General features: G+C 48.8%; 1 protein-coding gene across 2 annotated transcripts in view; it reads left to right on the forward strand.

Moving 5' to 3' along the window:
- The window catches only part of PPP2R5C (protein phosphatase 2 regulatory subunit B'gamma), a 64,392-nt gene that overhangs the window by 22,868 nt on the left and 22,598 nt on the right, over positions 1-18,926 (forward strand). The window contains exons 1-2 of one of the 2 annotated variants that reach the window (XM_040411600.1): positions 3,734-3,936; positions 18,182-18,381. In XM_040411600.1, the coding sequence (XP_040267534.1) occupies positions 3,843-3,936; positions 18,182-18,381 (294 nt within the window). In that variant the 5' untranslated portion in view covers positions 3,734-3,842. Of the gene's footprint in view, positions 1-3,733; positions 3,937-18,181; positions 18,382-18,926 lie in introns of those variants that run through there. The other variant, XM_040411598.1, reaches the window with a different exon arrangement.

The raw sequence follows: 18,926 nt of genomic DNA on the forward strand, positions 1-18,926 counted from the left end.
AGCCTATGATAAAAAGAAATTCTGCAACTTTCTACTGTGCGTTGTTTTAATTTTAGCTTTTTAACAATTTTATGTTTGCTGTCATCTAATGGAACCCTCATTTACATTGGCATGGCTAAAGCAGGTCTCCCCAGACAGCAGCACTTCAGTTACCTGGTGGATGCAGCCTGGTCGGCACAGGGCCTGGACTGGTGGATGCAGCCTGGTCGGCACAGGGCCTGGACTGGTGGATGCAGCCTGGTCGGCACAGGGCCTGGACTGGTGGCTGCAGCCTGGTCGGCACAGGGCCTGGACTGGTGGCTGCAGCCTGGTCGGCACAGGGCCTGGACTGGTGGCTGCAGCCTGGTCGGCACAGGGCCTGGACTGGTGGCTGCAGCCTGGTCGGCACAGGGCCTGGACTGGTGGCTGCAGCCTGGTCGGCACAGGGCCTGGACTGGTGGATGCAGCCTGGTCGGCACAGGGCCTGGACTGGTGGATGGCAGCCTGGTCGGCACAGGGCCTGGACTGGTGGATCAGCCTGGTCGCACAGGGCCTGGACTGGTGGATGCAGCCTGGTCGGCACAGGGCCTGGACTGGTGGATGCAGCCTGGTCGGCACAGGGCCTGGACTGGTGGATGCAGCCTGGTCGCACAGGGCCTGACTGGTGGATGCAGCCTGGTCGGCACAGGGCCTGGACTGGTGGATGCAGCCTGGTCGGCACAGGGCCTGGACTGGTGGATGCAGCCTGGTCGGCACAGGGCCTGGACTGGTGGATGCAGCCTGGTCGGCACAGGGCCTGGACTGGTGGATGCAGCCTGGTCGGCACAGGGCCTGGACTGGTGGATGCAGCCTGGTCGGCACAGGGCCTGGACTGGTGGATGCAGCCTGGTCGGCACAGGGCCTGGACTGGTGGATGCAGCCTGGTCGGCACAGGGCCTGGACTGGTGGATGCAGCCTGGTCGGCACACAGGGCCTGGACGGCAGGGCTCCATGTCCACCAGCCTTCATATGCTATGTGAATTCACATGAGATTGCATTGTAAACTCATGTGCCATATCATTACAGTTGAAGGAATTTTTTATTTTTATTTTTTAACATCTGTCAGCAGTTTTGTTCCTATGACACTGGTTGACCTGTTACATGTGCACTTGGCAGCTGAAGGCATCTGTGTCGGTCCCATGTTCATATGTGCCCGCATTGCTGAGAAAAATGTTTTAATTTATGCAAATGAGCCTCTAGGAGCAACGGGGGCGTTGCCGTTACACCTAGAGGCTCTGCTCTCTCTGCAACTGCCACGCCTTCTGCACTTTGATTCAGGGGCTCAGGCTGGATGGTACATATGGTGCTGGGATAGACACATTCGTTTGGTATGAAGTCGACTATTGCCTGTCTGTCTGAGAATATTATGTCAGAATTGTGGCGCAATGTTGGTGCAAAATGTTACATATTAGACTCTGCCCCCATGTTGAGTGAGGAGCAAGAAATTTTTCTGAACCTAGATGTGCCCCAAATTATGCTAAATATTGGCCTGGTTTACACCAAAATGTAGATGCACTCATGTTAGTAAGGCCTCATGCAGACAAACAAATTTTCTTTCTGTGTCCGTTCCGTGTTTTTTTGTTAGTTTTTGTGGGGGGCAGGGAGGAGGGGACACGGAACCATTCATTTCAATGGGTACACAAACAAAAAACGGAAGCTACTTCATGTGCATTCAGTTTCTTCCGTATGTCCGTATTTCCGTTCTGGCCAAAAAAAAATAGACATGTCTATTATTGTTTGTATTACGGACCAGGAGAGGACTGTTCTATTAGGGGACAGCTGTTCCACAAAGTATGGAACGCACACAGACGTCATCCGTATTTTTTGCGGACCGCAAAATACATATGGTCGTGTGCATGAGGACTTAGTGTGTGTATAGATAATAGATAGATAGATATATCTATCTATCTTATTCTAATACTAATCCTGTAGATGATGTAAGCTTACCCCCGCTGTCCAGACCTGCACCAGATGTATCACAGGGGCTCAGGCTGTATAATACGCTTTATTCTGTCTCTGTACCATCTATTGGTCGGCTTAGTTCACATCACATTTTTACCATCTGTTTAATGTATACAAAAAATGTATACGTTAAACGGATGACTCAGACTGATGCTATACAGTGGCATCCATTCACCATAGAGTTTCATTGTAAACCTAAAATAGTTTGGGCAAAAATTGAGACACCCACCCTTCCTTCTATGCCCTGCCCTGCCGGAAAAAAAAGTGTAGAAACCCTAGATGCCCTAAATTGCTCCAATTTGCACCACTTTTTACAGGTTTTTTTTTGATGCAGTCACATTAGTAAACCTGGGCCACTGTGCCAATAAAAAATGGTGCGGGTAACCCCAGAAAACGGGCACAACATCCGTGGTAAATGTGGGCCCCTGAGTCGCCCTAGTCTGTCAAGCTCCCAGCTCATCTTTTCCTCTATTTCTCCGTCTGTCCTACCGTAGGAGTCGTCACCCAGCTCTCCCAAAGCACTGAATAACGGTAGCGCTAGTTACACTGGGCTGAACCTTCAACCCCTGTATTCGTGCTTGGGGCACTTTCACACTAGCGTTTTTTCTTTTCCAGCATAGAGATCCGTCACAGGGGCTCAATACCGGAAAAGAACTGATCAGGCATATCCCCCATGCATTCTGAATGGAGAGTAATCCGTTCAGGATGTCTTCAGTTCAGTCGTTTTGACTGATCAGGCAAAAGATAAAACCGTAGCATGCTACGGTTTTATCTCCGGCGAAAAAAACTGCAGACTTGCATTTCCCCATGGGAATGTATTAGTGCCGGATCCGTCCTTCCGGCATGCGCAGACCAGGGAAAATGTGGGGGAAAAAAATACAAGACGGATCCGTCTGTCCGCATGACAAGCGGAGAGACAGATCTGTTTTTGCAATGCATTTGTGAGACTGATCCGGATCCGTCTCACAAATGCTTTCAGTCACATCCTAATCGGCGGATCCGGCGGGCAGTTCCGACGACTGAACTGGCCGCCGGATCACACTGCCGCAAGTGTGAAAGTAGCCTGGAGAGTCGGGTGATAACCCATTTGTGGTTGCAGGACCCAGCTTTCCCAGAAACAAGAGATCTAAGAAACCCTTGACTGTTCTTTTGAATTTTGCAGCCTCTGATTGGTCTGCAGCCGTGTGCATAGAGAGGTTGTTTATTTACTTTGTGCTTATTTTTCTCACAAGATACATCTGATACTTTGTAATACTACTGTGCACTGGATACATTGTTGCGCTGTACTACCCATACCTGCTTTCTGCAGCCCTTCCCCTGCATTTCTTTGTGGCAGGGGCTTATTGTGCAGTAAGTAAACTCTCTTCTTCCAGCCTCTTTAACCCCTTCCTCGCCCTCCCTTTTGTGTCTCCGCCCTGAGCATAGTTTTGTTAAACAAAAGCTTTGGAGGGAGGGGAGCTTCTTATTTGTATGGTTTCCTCCCCTCCCGGGGTCTGTTTTTGTCCCTGCACCTCTGACCTCCCCTGCCCCAGTGTCACCGATTTTAAAGGGGGGGGAAAAAAAAGTTACACTTGAATGGAGGCTGAGCCTAACCCTGATCAGTCCCCGCCACGGCCAATCGGATCTCCCTTTCTATTTGTAGTTTTCAGTGTCATTTTCAGTTGCTAGGGCCGGCCAATCAGGCGCCTCCTGTTTGCTGACATCACTGGCCCCAGCCATTCCCTCCAGCTGCAGACCTGCCTGCTTCCTTTCTCCCTCTCCTTTTTTTTTTTTTTCATAACTAAAATGGAGGCTGGTTCCCTGCCTTAAGGAGTACGCTGCTTATTTCTTCACACTCCCCCTCCAGTGGGGTTTTTCTTTTGATGCTGACATGTAACGAACCTGCAAGCAGGATGGTGGTAGACGCAGCAAATTCCAATGGCCCCTTCCAGCCGGCGGCTCTGCTCTACATCCGCGGTGAGTTGCTTTTTTTCTTCCCATTTCCACCCTCTCATACAATAGTGAAGGCTTCATTAATACACGGTCATTGTGAAGGCTGGGTAACCAGAAGCAGGAAGTGCTCCGCAGCTTAACCCTTCAGCTCCCTGAACCGGATTGCCCTGTCATTGTAACCCTCTTAAATCCCAATGATCTGCAGCTTTCTTCTGCCTTTTTCTTCCCCCTCCCCCCTCTTTTCCCCTAAGCGCTGCTCATGTCAAAGGATGTGAAATCGCTGTCCGAGGGAAGGTGACGGGGTAGGAGAGGAGCTTTCTTATCCAACCTGATTAGCCGTCCATGCCAATGTCACATTCTGCCAGTCTCTCCCGCCTCGTGTTATAACCCCCACCACCCATCTGTTGGATGTCGAAAGCCTCGATCACATGAATTATACATAAATCATTTGCTAGGACGCGACTATTTCAATGATCCCTGCTAGTTTCTATATTTGGACTCCTTATTCTCCAGCGCATGATGGGTGGGACATTTCGATCTATGATGCGCACCCCCCCCCCCCCCCCTCCTTTTTTCTTTTTTGTGAATGCAATGCATTTTCTCAGCCGATACCAGGACTTCAGAGTATTGAAATGCGCAGGCTACTCGGGGAGTGCAAAAGAAATGTGTTCTTTACAATTAAATATCTTTAGTACTATTAGATTTTAATTGCAAGCCCCGGTCCGCCGCGGTGTATGGCGCCCGTTCACATGGTTTATTTATTTTTCACGTCGGCGTCTGTGTGACATAAAGCGAGTGGCCTTCCTGTAGATCGCGTAGCCACAACATATACCGTAGCAACGTCCACCTCAAATCTCGCTGCATGACTTTACTCTAGGAGCAGGTTATATATATATATATTTTTTGTTATGCACCCCCCGCCCCTCAGATGCAGGATGATGAGACTTGTAGTCCAGAATGACACATGTTGCTGCTTATGTATCAGACTTTGCTTGGTGTCCTGTGGGCTCTTTTGATGTTTTTAGGAGTTTTTTTCATGTAATATTCCATGAGCAAATAAATGGACGGATTGGCAAATAATTTGCAGCTGGTGAGAGCCGTCATACTGGTGCATACTGGTTTTGGGATCCTCTGACCCAGGCATCCTCAAACTGCGGCCCTCCAGCTGTTGTAAAACTACAACTCCCACCATGCTCTGCTGTAGGCTGTTCGGGCATGCTGGGGGGTTGTAGTTTTGCAACAGCTGGAGGGCCGCAGTTTGAGGATGCCTGCTTCACCCAAATTATTATTATTTTTTCCTATTTTTTTATTTTTTATTCCGCCCCTCCCCCTCCTAGTTACTCAGACTTTATTAGCTGTAACAGTCTGTCTGGGATCAATAATATACTGTCTAGTAATGCGTCAGTTACGCTATGCCGATTTGACCCCGCCCTTCCCCCCCAGGGGGCGGAGCATGACATAATATGCGCTGTATGGTGTCATGTGTGGTTTCCTCAGGACAAATATTAAGCATAACCCAAAGCTGACTAATATGTACAGATATTTAAATTCCTCTGTTTTCTAGATCTCTGCTTGCTGTCAGTGTATAGGAACATAAAGGCTGAAAACCTGTACAGACCTGTGTGCCACTAAAACGTATGACATGTCATGATCTCGTGCCATAAGTATTAATCCGGGGGTGGTCCAATTGTGGAGACCCCCCCCCACAAACGGCAGAGGTGCTCACCTGAATTTTGTGTCTGTTTTGGCTACAGTCTGCTTTGTTCTCCTCCTCGGGGGAGACTTAGTTATCCGCATATGGACTCAGACTTTCCATGAACCTGGACACCCCTCTGCTACCCGCAGAGAGCCACATCTGGAGGGGCACGGCAGCCAGCTAAGCGCTTCTGCCCCTTTACAGCCATTGCTGGGAGGGGGTCTGGGCCTCTGGACCCCCACCGATCAAAGCAAACTGACATGTGAGACGCTTTCTGCAGCGTAGGTACCCTTCAAAGTGAGCGTGTTCTCTGTGAGTTGCGTAGATCAGCAGTGGCAGTCTGGGAGGAATTATCAGCGCAGCCTGGAGTCCGCAAGCCACGGATCCACCAAATATGGACACCTGTGTGCAGTCTGCATTTTTCTCACCCCCATCACTAGAAATTATTATTCTTGTCAGCAACAGGGACAAGAATAGGACATCGGTGTGCGGACGTCCGTGTGCGGTCATGGATGCAAAATACGGTTGTGTGCATGAGCCCTAAAAGGTATTCCAAGTATTAAAGGGGTTCTTTACATTTTTCTTACTGATGATCTATCCTCTGGATAGGTGATCGGCGGGGGTCCGACACCCAGGACCCCGCTGATCAGCTGTTGGAGAAGGCAGTGGTGCTCGCTGCTTCCGCAGGCCAGTGACGTCACCTCTATGTCACGTGGCCTCTGGGCGCAGTTGACTTCTCAAACCGCTGATACAAAGGATAGGTCATCGGTACGAAAAAGATATAGAACCCTTTTAATGCAATTGCAGAAAACACTCAGCTGTTTGATGTTTGTTTTGGTTTTCGCAGCGAGCGTGTTAGGGTACTTTCACACTAGCGTTTTTCTTTTCCGGCGCTGAGTTCCGTCCTAGGGGCTCAAATCCGGAAAAGAACTGATCCGTTTTATCCCCATGCATTCTGAATGGAGAGTCAGTCCTTCAGGATGCATCAGGATGTCTTCAGTTCAGTCTTTTTGACTGATCAGGCTTTTCAGAAAAACGCAGCATGCAGTATTTTTACCTCCGGCCAAAAAGCCTGAACACTTTGACTGAACGCCGGATCAGGCCTTTTTCCCATTGACTTGCATTAACGCCGGATCTGGCACTGTGTGTTCAGTCAAAACGGATCCGGCTTTTGCATGTTAAACCCGAAAAATGTGAAAAAAAAGTTAAAGTCCATAAATGGCGGATCCGTTTTTTTCATTGTGATCAAAATCCTGATCAGGATTCAAATGTAATCCGTTTTCACACGTTTTTCCGGATCCGGCGGGCAGTTCCGGTGTCGGAATTGAACGCCGGATTAAAACAACGCTAGTGTGAAAGTAGCCTAAAACTCGTGAAATGCTGGTTGTCCTTGTGCGTTCACTATGCCTGGCACAGGTTAAACTTTTGCCCTGGCACAGTTACCCATAGGTGGATGTACCTGGCATAGTTCTACCAGCTTTTTTGCTATATGGTGCAGCATCTTCCATAATACATAGGATCGTCACATTTCCAAAATTTCTGCTTGCTATTGAGTGTATTAAAAAGCTACAAAACGTTCCGTTAGGCAACGATTCCATTGTGTGAAGCTAGAACTGTCAAAAGTCATTTAAACTGGGGCTGGAGAAATCCCAATGGCTGCATACCGAGCCCTAGAAATGGCTCTGGACACCTAACGTATTGTATATGCCTCTATAAAGTCTATTTTATTTGACAGATCTTGCTCGTGATTGGCTCCCAAAACTGCTGCTCCTCCTCTATAATTCGGATGTAACCTGGCTGTGAGACAGTCAACCGTTTGGGTGATCTATGGAATTAAAGGGCATCTGTCAGCAGATTTGTCCCTATGATACCGGCCGACCTGTTACATGTGCGCTTGGCAGCTGAAGGCGTCTGTGTTGGTCCCATGTTCATATGTGCCCGCATTGCTCAGAAAAATGACGTTTTATTATATGCAAATGAGCCTCCATGAGCAACGAGGGCGTTACCATTACACCTAGAGGCTCTGCTGTCTCTGCGACTTCCACGACCCCTGCACTTTGACAAGGCTAGGTGTGATGACGTTTTCACTGCTTGGCCCTGTCAAACTGGAGAGGGCACAGCAGTTGCAGAGAGAGCAGAGCCTCTAGGTGTAACGGCCACGCCCCCGTTGCTCTTAGAGGCTCATTTGCTTATATTAAAACATCATTGAGGGCAGATATAAACATGGGACCGACACAGATGCTTTCAGCTGCCAAGTGCATATGTAACATGACAGCCAGTGACATAGGTACAAAACTGCTGACAGATGCCCTTTTAATCCTGGTCTTCCCAGGCATAGAAAAGTGAGCTTTAAAGGGGTCTCCCCATCTCATCCCATTGCTAGGATATGCCAGCACTTTATGATCCCGAGAATGAGAGGCTTGTGGCCCCCCTTCACTGGGGCCATCCCTTCAGCAGGGGCCACTGTGTATGGGACAAGACGTGAAGCAGATGCAGCTCAAAACCAGAGTTGCAGCCCCTTTTTTCTTAGGAGGGTCCGACTCCCGCCAGTGGCGGCTTATCACTTTACAACAAGAATAGATTGCGTTGTCTAATTAATGCTCGGAGTTGACAGGAAACCTGTCCGGGGACGAGTTTGCTTTTAAATAGGATTATATTTTCATGATGAGCAAAGCGGGTGGATCCGTGACCATTCAGAAAGAGGCGTAGCTGTCGAATAATGGCTAATAATAGTCATTCAGATAATAAACGGTTATCCTTTAAAGCGATCAGTTCCAATGTACGAAACATTATCATACAGAACGGAATCACGGAATCGCGTGACGTGTTCGTACTCCTCCCTGCCGGCCCCATGGCAAAGACATACAGGTGATACCCCAATAATTTAAGGGGGTCCAGCAGCTGCTGCCTGACACCTTCACTCCCACAGTTATGGGAAACTGAACAAGATCCCTAAACAATCAGGGGGTGCCCCCTTTAAGTGGGCACGGTGCAGAACTGATTTCTCCAGCATCGCCCGTTATGAATGTCCGCCTGGCAGAGCTCCACTCTGGTCTGGTGGAGATCTACACTTCCCTTTTATCTGTATCGGGAGATAACCGGGCCCGCAGAATCATTACTCACAATGCAGCTTACTGTGCCCGGGCATTACCTCTTCATTATCAGCCGCTTGTGTTTATTCATGGCACCAGTAATCTACCATCTATCCGACACCCATGAAAAATGGTGCCACCCTGAAAGATGCCTCCCCGGCGCTGCGGAGCAATGACTTTCACACGGACAAAGGACTCGTGAAACACTTCAACGCGTGGAAAGCGCTTCCCCGGGGTCAACGTGCCAGGAGTGCTCGGGCATGACCACTGTGGAATATACATTATACAGGTTCCTGTGGCGATACCCTGTCTGCTCAGGATAATAGGCTAAAATTGCGAAGGACTTTTTATTTATTTATTTATTTATTTATTTTTTTTGCAACCTTTCCTCGATGCAGTGAATCTACCGTAGACACTGGCATAGTACTAGAAATAAGGGGGTGCCAGGCTCATCTTCTTCAAGAAAGAAGCACAGTTAAACCGCACAAAAAAAAATATAATAATTCTAACCTGGCCTTTGTTTAAAGGGATTATCCCATGATCATTGTAAAAAAATGAAAATCGGACAACCTATAGTACATGATGGACTCTTGATAACAAAGCAAGAACCAGCCCTCTACCTCACATGGATCCAGAGATCTCCCCGTCCGTTGCTCTGCTAGATTTATATCAAGCTGAGAGCTCAAGGGGAGTCTCCTTTCTGCTGCAGCTCAGGGGCGTGTCCATGCTCTCCCTATCTCAGGAGGCCATTGAGGGATGAAACTGAGCATGTGCGACCATCTCGGTGAGCTGGACAGAGAAATAAGAAAAAAGAAACAGCAGGTGGTGCTATACAGATACATTTTATTGAGTAGCTCAGTGGCTATGCTACATTTTTAATGACCTGCAATTAAAAAAGAATTCGGATCCAGGTGCTGGTTTGAAAACTGTAGAATATTTTTCGTGTGACAACCCCTTTAACTGGACATGGTCCTATAGATGGCACATCACCAGCTGTATGGGGCTGCTTTAATTCCCGGGGGGGGTCATGGGAATCTCAACCTAAGGCCTCTTGCACACGACCGTGGTTTGGTTCCGCATGCGGCTCGGGGTGCAGACCCATTCACTTCAATGGGGCCGCAAAAGATGCGGCTAGCACTCCGTGTGCTGTGTTGCTCCGTTCTGTGGTCCCGCAAAAATTATAGATCATGTCCTATTCTTGTCCGTTTTGCGGACAAGAATAACCATTTCTATAATGGGCCGTCTGTTCCGTTCCGCAAATTGCAGAAGCACGCGGGCGGCACATTCGTGTGCAGGATGTCTGAGAGGCCATAGCTAGACAGATCACTAACAATTTCCCCTCACCTGTGTGAGGCTTTACGCACGCAATTTTTCATCCATTTTTTTTGCGGATAGCACACTGACCCATTAGCTTCTGTGGGGCCACATATGAGAATTTTCTGCTGGTCCGCAAATTAAACAGAAGCTCCTGTTCTTGTGCGTATTGCAGATGAGAATAGCCCATTCTATACAAATGCACACAGATGGTATCTGTATTTTGCAGAACAAAATACAGACCCAGGCCTTAAAGGGGTACTCCCATCTTAGACATTGATGGGGTATCGCTAGGATATGCCCTCTGTCAGGTAGGCGAGGGTTCTATCTCCAAGGGGTTCTATCTCCAAGGGGACTGCTTGGAGATAGGCGAGGGTCCTATCTCCAAGGGGTCCCTGAGGGGGAGCGCACACACCGCTCATGCGCAGCTTGCTCTCCATTCTTCGCTGTGGGACTCCTGAAAAATACCAGAGCAGCTAGCTCAAATATTTTTGGAAATCCTATAGCGATGGAGAACGCACCGCACTACATTTACCGCTATAGGACTGCTGGAAAAAACTAAGCCAGTGCTTGGCTTTCTTCGGAACTCCCATACCTCCTATATTCACCGCTATGGGACTGCTGGAAAATAACTAAGCCAGGGCTTGGCTTTCTTCAGAACTCCCATACCTCTATATTCACCGCTATGGGACTGCTGGGAAAAAAACTGAGCCAGTGCTTGGCTTTCTTCGGAACTCCCATACCTCTACATTGACCGCTATGGGACTGCTGGAAAAAAACTAAGCCAGTGCTTGGCTTTCTTCGGAACTCCCATAGTGGTGAACTGAGGGTGGTCGCACATGCATGGTCTGCTCTCCCTTCACTTTTGGAGCCCTATTCTAGAAATAGGAGCAGGTGCCAGAGGCCGATCGGATTCGGTGCAAGTTGCTGCTGTTCTGTAGATCTGGACGGCATTAGAGAGGTATGGATATGTATTGCTCCCCCCCCGTCTGATGATCCACAAGTGTCGCGCTGCCTTCCCCCAACCCCCTTTTATCTCTGAAATGCAGATATTTTACATTTTGCTTCCATGTTCAGGCTTGACTCAGAGCGAACCCTGCTGAAGCCCATGAAAATGTGACTACATACCGAGCGCGCCTGATTGACGGCCGGCCGCCTCGCTTGCTGCATTCACTGTAGGGGCGGGAGGTTGCCGCTGTCATTTATTGCTGCAAGTAGGTTCTTGTTCCACACAAACCAAATGCGGCCTGGACTCGCAGACTATTTATTTCTAGACGTTTTCTGCTAGCGGTAAAGCAAGAAAGACTAGGAATGCATCCATTAAACCAGCAGGTTTCAGTCTATTGACTGTTGCATCGAGCGTGCAGTCTGTTGTCCCCTATTATATCAGCCATGGAAGCTGAGTGACGTCCCCTGAAGGGAGGTGTAATGGACACTTGAATCATTCATTTTGGGAAAGCACCACGATGACATCCCACGGACATGTATTTTCTGATTTTTATTTTATTTTATTTTTTTCTCACTCAACTTTTTAAAGGGGAGTTTCACCAAAAATACGTCATTGTATATCTACCACAAATGTCTGATCCATGGGGATCTCATGTCGTGGGAAATTGGGGTCTCCTGAACTCCATGTTAGCCGAAGACCCCTGTTCACCCAATTGGATATGCCATAAATGTCTTTTATTTTAATGTTTTTTTTTTTTTACAAGACTAAAGCCACCATTAGACTGGTCAACTTTGTCCCAATCTCCATCGGAGGTCCAAGTGTTTTTTCTTCCTTTGCCAGGCTAAGGATCTTAAAGGGACACGTCTACATTGAACAAGATTTGTTTTTGCTAAATTTGACTGGTATCAGCAACTTCCAGCACTCCAATCTGTTGTAAAACTACTACTCCCAGCATGCACACTTGCTTGGTTGTCCCATATAAACAAACGCTGGCATGCAGGAGGTTGTTGACCCCTATTCTAGCCATGCTCCCGTTCACCTGACACCTGTTGGTCTCTATCTATGTGTCGGTATCCCTCCCCTTTTTTTTTTTGTCAGGGGTTGTCATGATTTATTTATTTATCTTTTTAAAACTCGCCAGTTCAACACTTCCTGTCCCCCCGACATTATCATCGGTGACTTGCTCATATATTGCATGTCACTGCCGGAACCAGTCATTGGCCTCAGCTGTAGATGCCAGCGATTGACGCCAACAGACATGTGCGGTATGCAGGCACTGCACTCGTGGTTTTTGTATGTGGACAACCCCTTTAAATGGGTTTTCCAAGACTTATACTAATGACCTATCCTCTGGATAGGTCATCCAGTATCTAATCGTTGGGGGGGAGGTCAGACATCCAGGACCCCCACCAATCGGCTGTTTGAGAAGGCACAGGTGCTCCTCCGTGCTCACCAAGCACAGCGCCGTACATTGTATAGTGGCCATGCTTGGTATTGCGCTCAGCCCCATTCACTTCTATGGGGCCGTGTGACCGATAAATGTGAAGTCTCAGACAAATCAATTACAGATTGCTTCCTCGTCACGGGGCAGAATGGCCACCTCCGCAGACTCGATGTACGTAATCTCCCCCCCCCTTTATGCAGATGAAATGCATCTCCCCAGGTTCCCGTTTTAGTTCCTGCTGGCCGCTGCAGCCTGCACGGCAGAGGCTCCCATGCCGTGCGCCCGCTCTCGGATTTCCAGTCCTGGGCAGCGGCTGTTCATGCGTCGCCGTTATTTAGCACCTTTCCAGTTAGAGAGCTCTCAGCCATCAATGGTTTCCAGGCAACGATGACGAAGGCTGTAATTGAGTTTGACTGTGCATTGTGTGTTATTTACTGGGATGAACTCGGGTGGTTTTCCTGCCCCCACCTCCCGTCTCCTGCTCGCTGCACTGGGCGAGGATGATGCATGGCATCAGGGCTCATTAGCAATCAGGAAAGGGCAGCAGAAGCTGATGCCAAGTGAGGAATGCCAACAACTGTACCCTGAACACAGCCGCCCCGCAGAAGAGCCCTGCCCGCGTCCTCTGACGGAGCTGAATCTTCTCAGACCAGCAGGACATGCAGTTCTTCCTTGAGTTGTTTATTAAGTGCCGCGTCCCCTCCTTTTTTGCCGCATTTACGGTTTAAGCTGTTTTCCGGTTTTAGGTTCACTTTTTTCATAAGAAATTCTGCAGCTTTCCAGTAAACTTACAGGGAACTCTTCGCCAGTGACCTCCCTATTAGGCCTTATGCACAAGGCTGTTGTGTTTCCGTTCCACACCGCATCTCCGGATTTGCGAACCCATTCAAGTGAATGGGTCCGCATCTGTGATGCGGAATGCACACGGCCCGTGCCCCGTGTATTGCGGAACCGCCGTCTGCGTAATGGACACAGACAAAAAATAAGTTAGTGTGCATGAGCCCTTATGATACTTTATCTTAATGTGCATATTAGGGCTTTGGTGCAATGAGGGTGTCACCATTGCTCGTATTGCACACACGCTCCACTCCTTTCTATGGTCGGCTCCTCCCTTGGTCATTTGCCACTGCCTGACCCGGTCAATGAAATCAGTGGGGGAGGGGCTGGTCAGAGAAAGGAGCAGAGCTTGTGTGAAGCCTTCATTGCACCAATGGCCTAATTTGCGTATTAAGACAGGAACGAAGTCTCCGATCAACCAAAAGAAAAACTGCGTTTTAATCAGGTGAACCACAGCTGGTTTGGGAGGTCGCTGGTGACAGATTCCCTGCTGTTTCCAAGATCTCTGCTTGCTGCCAGTAAACAGGATTCTCTTGTTTACATTCAGGTACTGAAAGCCTGTATGCACCTTGCACTTCTCACAACTGAGGGTTTGCTACAGTTGGGTCCAGTCTAGACTGTCCTCTGTCCATAAAGAGTCTGGACTCCAGACTGTTAATATGGTGACGGCTCCTAGCACCGAAGACTCTGTTCAGACCAAGTGGAGAGTATAGACGGCTGAGTAGATGCTACCCTCGCCCCATACACATGCATGCTTAGCTCTGATTCTCTCCCATGGAAGCAAAGGATCAGGCACACTGAAACCCAGCATGCGCGATCCTTCTTTCAGCTGTCGGAGCATCTGGACACCCTTGTACACATTAGATGGTCTGCCCATCCTGCTGCAATTGGCAGCTTCCGCCAATGCCTTCATCTAATGTGTATGGCCACAGTATATGCCATTGTATAGCCATATGGTGCCATACGTCGCTATATATATACCACCCAGACAAAGTCCAAAGGGACCCTCTTTTGGCCTCCTGTTAGTTCGAGCACCTATTGCTACGTTCGGCTTGAGCTTTTCCACCACATACGTCGAATACGTTAACATAACATGTGGAATGGAGCCTAGAGGATTGCTAAGATGAGATGCACTTGTAGCATACCCTCAGCTGTGAGCAAGAAGAACCATAGGCAGCAGTTCAAGCCCCAAATCAGCCCTTCGACAGGCAGTGCGAGGCCTTGGCAGGTGTTTGTGGACTACGTTTTGCATTGTGCATATTACACTATGGAAGACACAAGTCCGTGGCAGATACAGGACATTGCTGGACCCGGTGAAAATAGTCGCCTCCATCTGAAAAGCCTGGGGCGGACCCTCCTGGCTACTGTTTGTCCAGGGTCTGCAGCCAGTTTGCTGAGCTCCTCTTCCGCACATACTTTGGTCGAGGCTTTGTATCCCGTAGCAGCCGCATCAATGACTCTCGTCTCCTGTTTGTTTGGCCGCAGTGAGGGGAACAGTCTTTTCTTCACTTTTAGGGCTATTTTAAGAATTCAGAGTTTGAGGTTTCTTTTAGCTGGCCTGAGTTTGCATTACGCGTTATACACTAACCAGTCCGCGTCTTAGGCAGGTTGGATTCAGTATTGGCTTACATGGGTAAACGCATTGCCCCAACCTGCAGCGCCTTCCCTGAGATGAACTCTGGGACCAATTAGGATAAAAGTGTATTAGAGCCGTGAGCACCTTCAGTACTCTGATAAACTAGCTTTATTTAATTGGAAAGTTTACTATCCCTTTAAGCCATTTCACCCCAGCAGCACAGAGGCTTCTCGTAACGGCGAGACGATAGAAAGCAGAAAGTGTAGCCAGAGAAGAAGACCTGCTGTTGAAAATTTTTGGGCACCAGCGAGATACCTTTTTGTTGTCTCCTCTGTGTGTGGCTGTACGCCTGCCTCCTGTGCAGCGTGTGTGGCTGTACGCCTGCCTCCTGCGCAGCGTGTGTGGCTGTACGCCTGCCTCCTGCGCAGCGTGTGTGGCTGTACGCCTGCCTCCTGCGCAGCGTGTGTGGCTGTACGCCTGCCTCCTGCGCAGCGTGTGTGGCTGTACGCCTGCCTCCTGCGCAGCGTGTGTGGCGGTACGCCTGTCTCCTGCGCAGCGTGTGTGGCTGTACGCCTGTCTCCTGCGCAGCGTGTGTGGCGGTGCGCCTGTCTTCTGCGCAGCGTGTGTGGCGGTGCGCCTGTCTTCTGCGCAGCGTGTGTGGCGGTGCGCCTGTCTCCTGCCCTGGGCGGCGTGGCCGCGCGCCTGTCTCCTGTCCTGGGCGGCGTGGCCGCGCGCCTGTCTCCTGCCCTGGGCGGCGTGGCCGCGCGCCTGTCTCCTGCCCTGGGCGGCGTGGCCGCGCGCCTGTCTCCTGCCCTGGGCGGCGTGGCCGCGCGCCTGTCTCCTGCCCTGGGCGGCGTGGCCGCGCGCCTGTCTCCTGCCCTGGGATGTGAGGATGGATGTATACCTACATGCAAATAAATTGGACAGTCGCCGAAATGTCTGCAATAAATCTCCAGTGTGTGAATATACCCTTATGGCAAATAGAAATCATCCCCTCATAGAAAGCCCAACTACAGCTCAATATAGATGCAGTTGGTGCACGTTCAGATCTCTGCCATGGAAACCAGTGACGTGGTTCTAACATGCTGGGAGGACATGGAGTGTGCCTGCTGCCCATCATTCATCTGTATGCAGATCACTGATAACAGTGATATAATGGCCTCGGAGTGACATTGTCTGACCTGTGTATACAGAGGGCGTTCTAGTATTTTCACTGCAAGAAGATTTAAAAAAAAAGAGACCCCAATAAAACAGAAAATTCTCCATCCATTGGCACAAGTGCGGGTCACCCATCTCCTGCAGAATGCATGTAACTTCTGGTCTGCTGCTCTCCTTTCTGATTCCTCGCCTGGACATTGGGGCAGATACCCTCCTCAGAAAACGACGGCAAATCACTACAATACTGATCAATGGTGGTCTAACTGTGGGCTACCCGCAGTCCTTGGAAGAGAGGGGCCTACACTGCTAAGCATATGTGATAAATGTCTGATCTCTGTATACTCTACCATAGGGACCCCCTCCAATCAAAGAAACAGGGACCTCGATCACCTCTTTAAACAGAAGTGAGGAGGAGTTGGTGGTCCCGAATGTTCCTGGCACGGCGCATGTGCGACCACCACTGCCACAGCCCCCTCGAGCAGTGAAAAGGGACTGTGGGGGCTCAGGGCCCCTGCTAGTGATCGGTAGGAGTCCTAGCGTTCAGACATTTGTCAGCAGATAGAGTAAGTGTTTTTTTCACGGGGAAACTCCGCAGCAGCGCATTGTATAACCACCGGCAAAGGGACCTCATTCCATCGTTGGCAGGAGGTCCAGGGGTCAGACCCCCACGGAATAGGATGCTATGGCAAATCGTAGATTTAAAAAAAATACCCATTTTAATCCTTCAGTTCCTCATAAAATTAAAGGAAAAATTTTAGCAGATCACAGTAAATTTCTGTTTTTATAGATTTTTTGCTGCAAGACCCTATAAACCACACAATTGTAGCACAGCAATGTAAATCGTGTTTGAAACTTAAAGGGGTTTTCGGAGACTTTAATACTTTAATTCCCTGGATAGGTCATCAGTATCTGATTGGTGGGGTTCGATTCCTGGCACCCTCCTCGATCAGCTGTTGGGAGGGGCCGTGACCTCTTCCTTGGCCTGTGATGTCACGTCTGTCAGTCACATGGCCTGTTTTTGTTTTTTGTTTTTTTACAGCTCAGTCCCTTTGAAGTGAATGGAATTGAGCTGCATTACCAAGAACAGCCCCTATACGACATATGGTGCAGTGCTCGGTATAGTATGAAGAGGCAGCAGCGCCTGTCGGAGCACCGTGACCTCTTCAAACAGCTGATCACTGTGGGTGCTGGCAGTCAGACCCCCGCTGATCTGATATTGATGACCTATCCCGAGGGCTGGAGAGAGCAGCCACTGTGAAGTTCTGTGACCCCTGAGTGGACTGTAATAAGATGGCAGAATTTACTGCTGCAGCCCTAAGGGGGTTCTCCAGCTTTAGTAACCTATCCAATTGTAAGCCATGAGATGTCTGGTATCGCAGTTCAGGCCTGAGCTGCAATACTACACACAGCCTGTGGACAGATGTGGCAATGTTTTCTAGACCGAGCTACAAGAGAAGGAAGAGACTGTATGTGTATATGAGACGGAAGAGCCTGTGTGTGTGTGTATTTAGTAGCAGACACGTTCTCTTTCTGTTGAATATTCCACATGGAAATTTTCGGGAGTCTTGGGGTACTTTCACACTAGCGTTTTTGTTTTCCGATATTGAGTTCAATACCGGAAAAAAAACAGATCAGTTTTATCCTAATGCATTCCGTTCAGGATGCATCAGTTCAGTCCCTCTTACGCTTTTTGGCCGGAGAAAATACCGCAACGTGCTGCAGTTTTCTCTCCGGCCAAAAACACTTGCCGGAATGCCGGATCGGGCATTCATTTCCATAGAAATGTATTAGTGCCAGATCCAGCATTAAGTGTGCTGGCAAAACGGATCCGGTTTTCCAGTCTGCGCAAGTGCAGACCTTTTAAAAATACAAACAAAAAAAAAAAAAAAAAAAAATATATATATATATATATATATATATATATATATATATATATATATATATATATATATATATACTGAATCAGTTTTTCCCGGATGACACCGGAGAGACGGATCCGGTATTTCAAGGCATTTGTCAGACAGATCCGCATCCAGATCCGTCTGCATCCAGATTGCCCAATCTGGCGATGGAACTTCCTGCCGGAATCCTCTGCCGCGAGTGTGAAAGTACCCTTAGCAGACAATGTGCTGATAAATCTGAGTTGCGCTGCCCGGAAGGAACGTACTGTGGGGAACTTATGTGTTGATTTCTCCCGTTTCAGATGTGCCCCCGGCCGAGCAGGAAAAGCTGTTTGTTCAGAAGCTGCGCCAGTGCTGCGTCCTCTTCGACTTTGTTTCAGACCCACTGAGCGACCTGAAATGGAAGGAAGTGAAGAGAGCGGCTCTGAGCGAGATGGTGGAGTATATAACCCACAATCGCAACGTCATCACAGAACCGATCTACCCTGAGGTCGTTCACATGGTGAGCACGTAGATTTCAATCTGAGCCTCAAAAACACAGGTGCATCTCTTCACGCTGTCTCGTCAGGGTATGGTGCAGGCCCATAAATCCAGTCATCTTCTGACCCGTCTTCAGTTAGGGTTAGCATGGCAGCTATTATGTAAAATATACCCACAAATATCCTCCTGTCTGGTGCTGTAATGAACATGTAGATGCACAGAAGCGTCACTGGTTAAGTCTGGTTTAAGTGACGTGGATGAGCAACCATACAAAGCCGAATGGCTCTCAGAAGAGTGGCACATAACAAGGACTTCAACTGTGTCACTTGCAAACAATTGTCAATGGTTTCCATTCACTGACAGCAAGTAGTGAGTCAAACATGTAAATAAATACATTAGAAAACTAGAACTTTACGCAATCAAATCCCTATAGTATATGTAACAAATAAGCACAGCTCGCCCACAGAGGTTTATAGCACCCACAGTATATCTTTCAACTGTAACATTAAAGGAGTTTTCCAGGAACTAAATATTGATGACCTCTCCTCAGGAGAGGCCATCAGTATC

The sequence above is a fragment of the Bufo bufo genome, chromosome 11 (assembly GCF_905171765.1).
Source record: "Bufo bufo chromosome 11, aBufBuf1.1, whole genome shotgun sequence".
NCBI classification, from domain to species: Eukaryota; Metazoa; Chordata; class Amphibia; order Anura; family Bufonidae; genus Bufo; species Bufo bufo.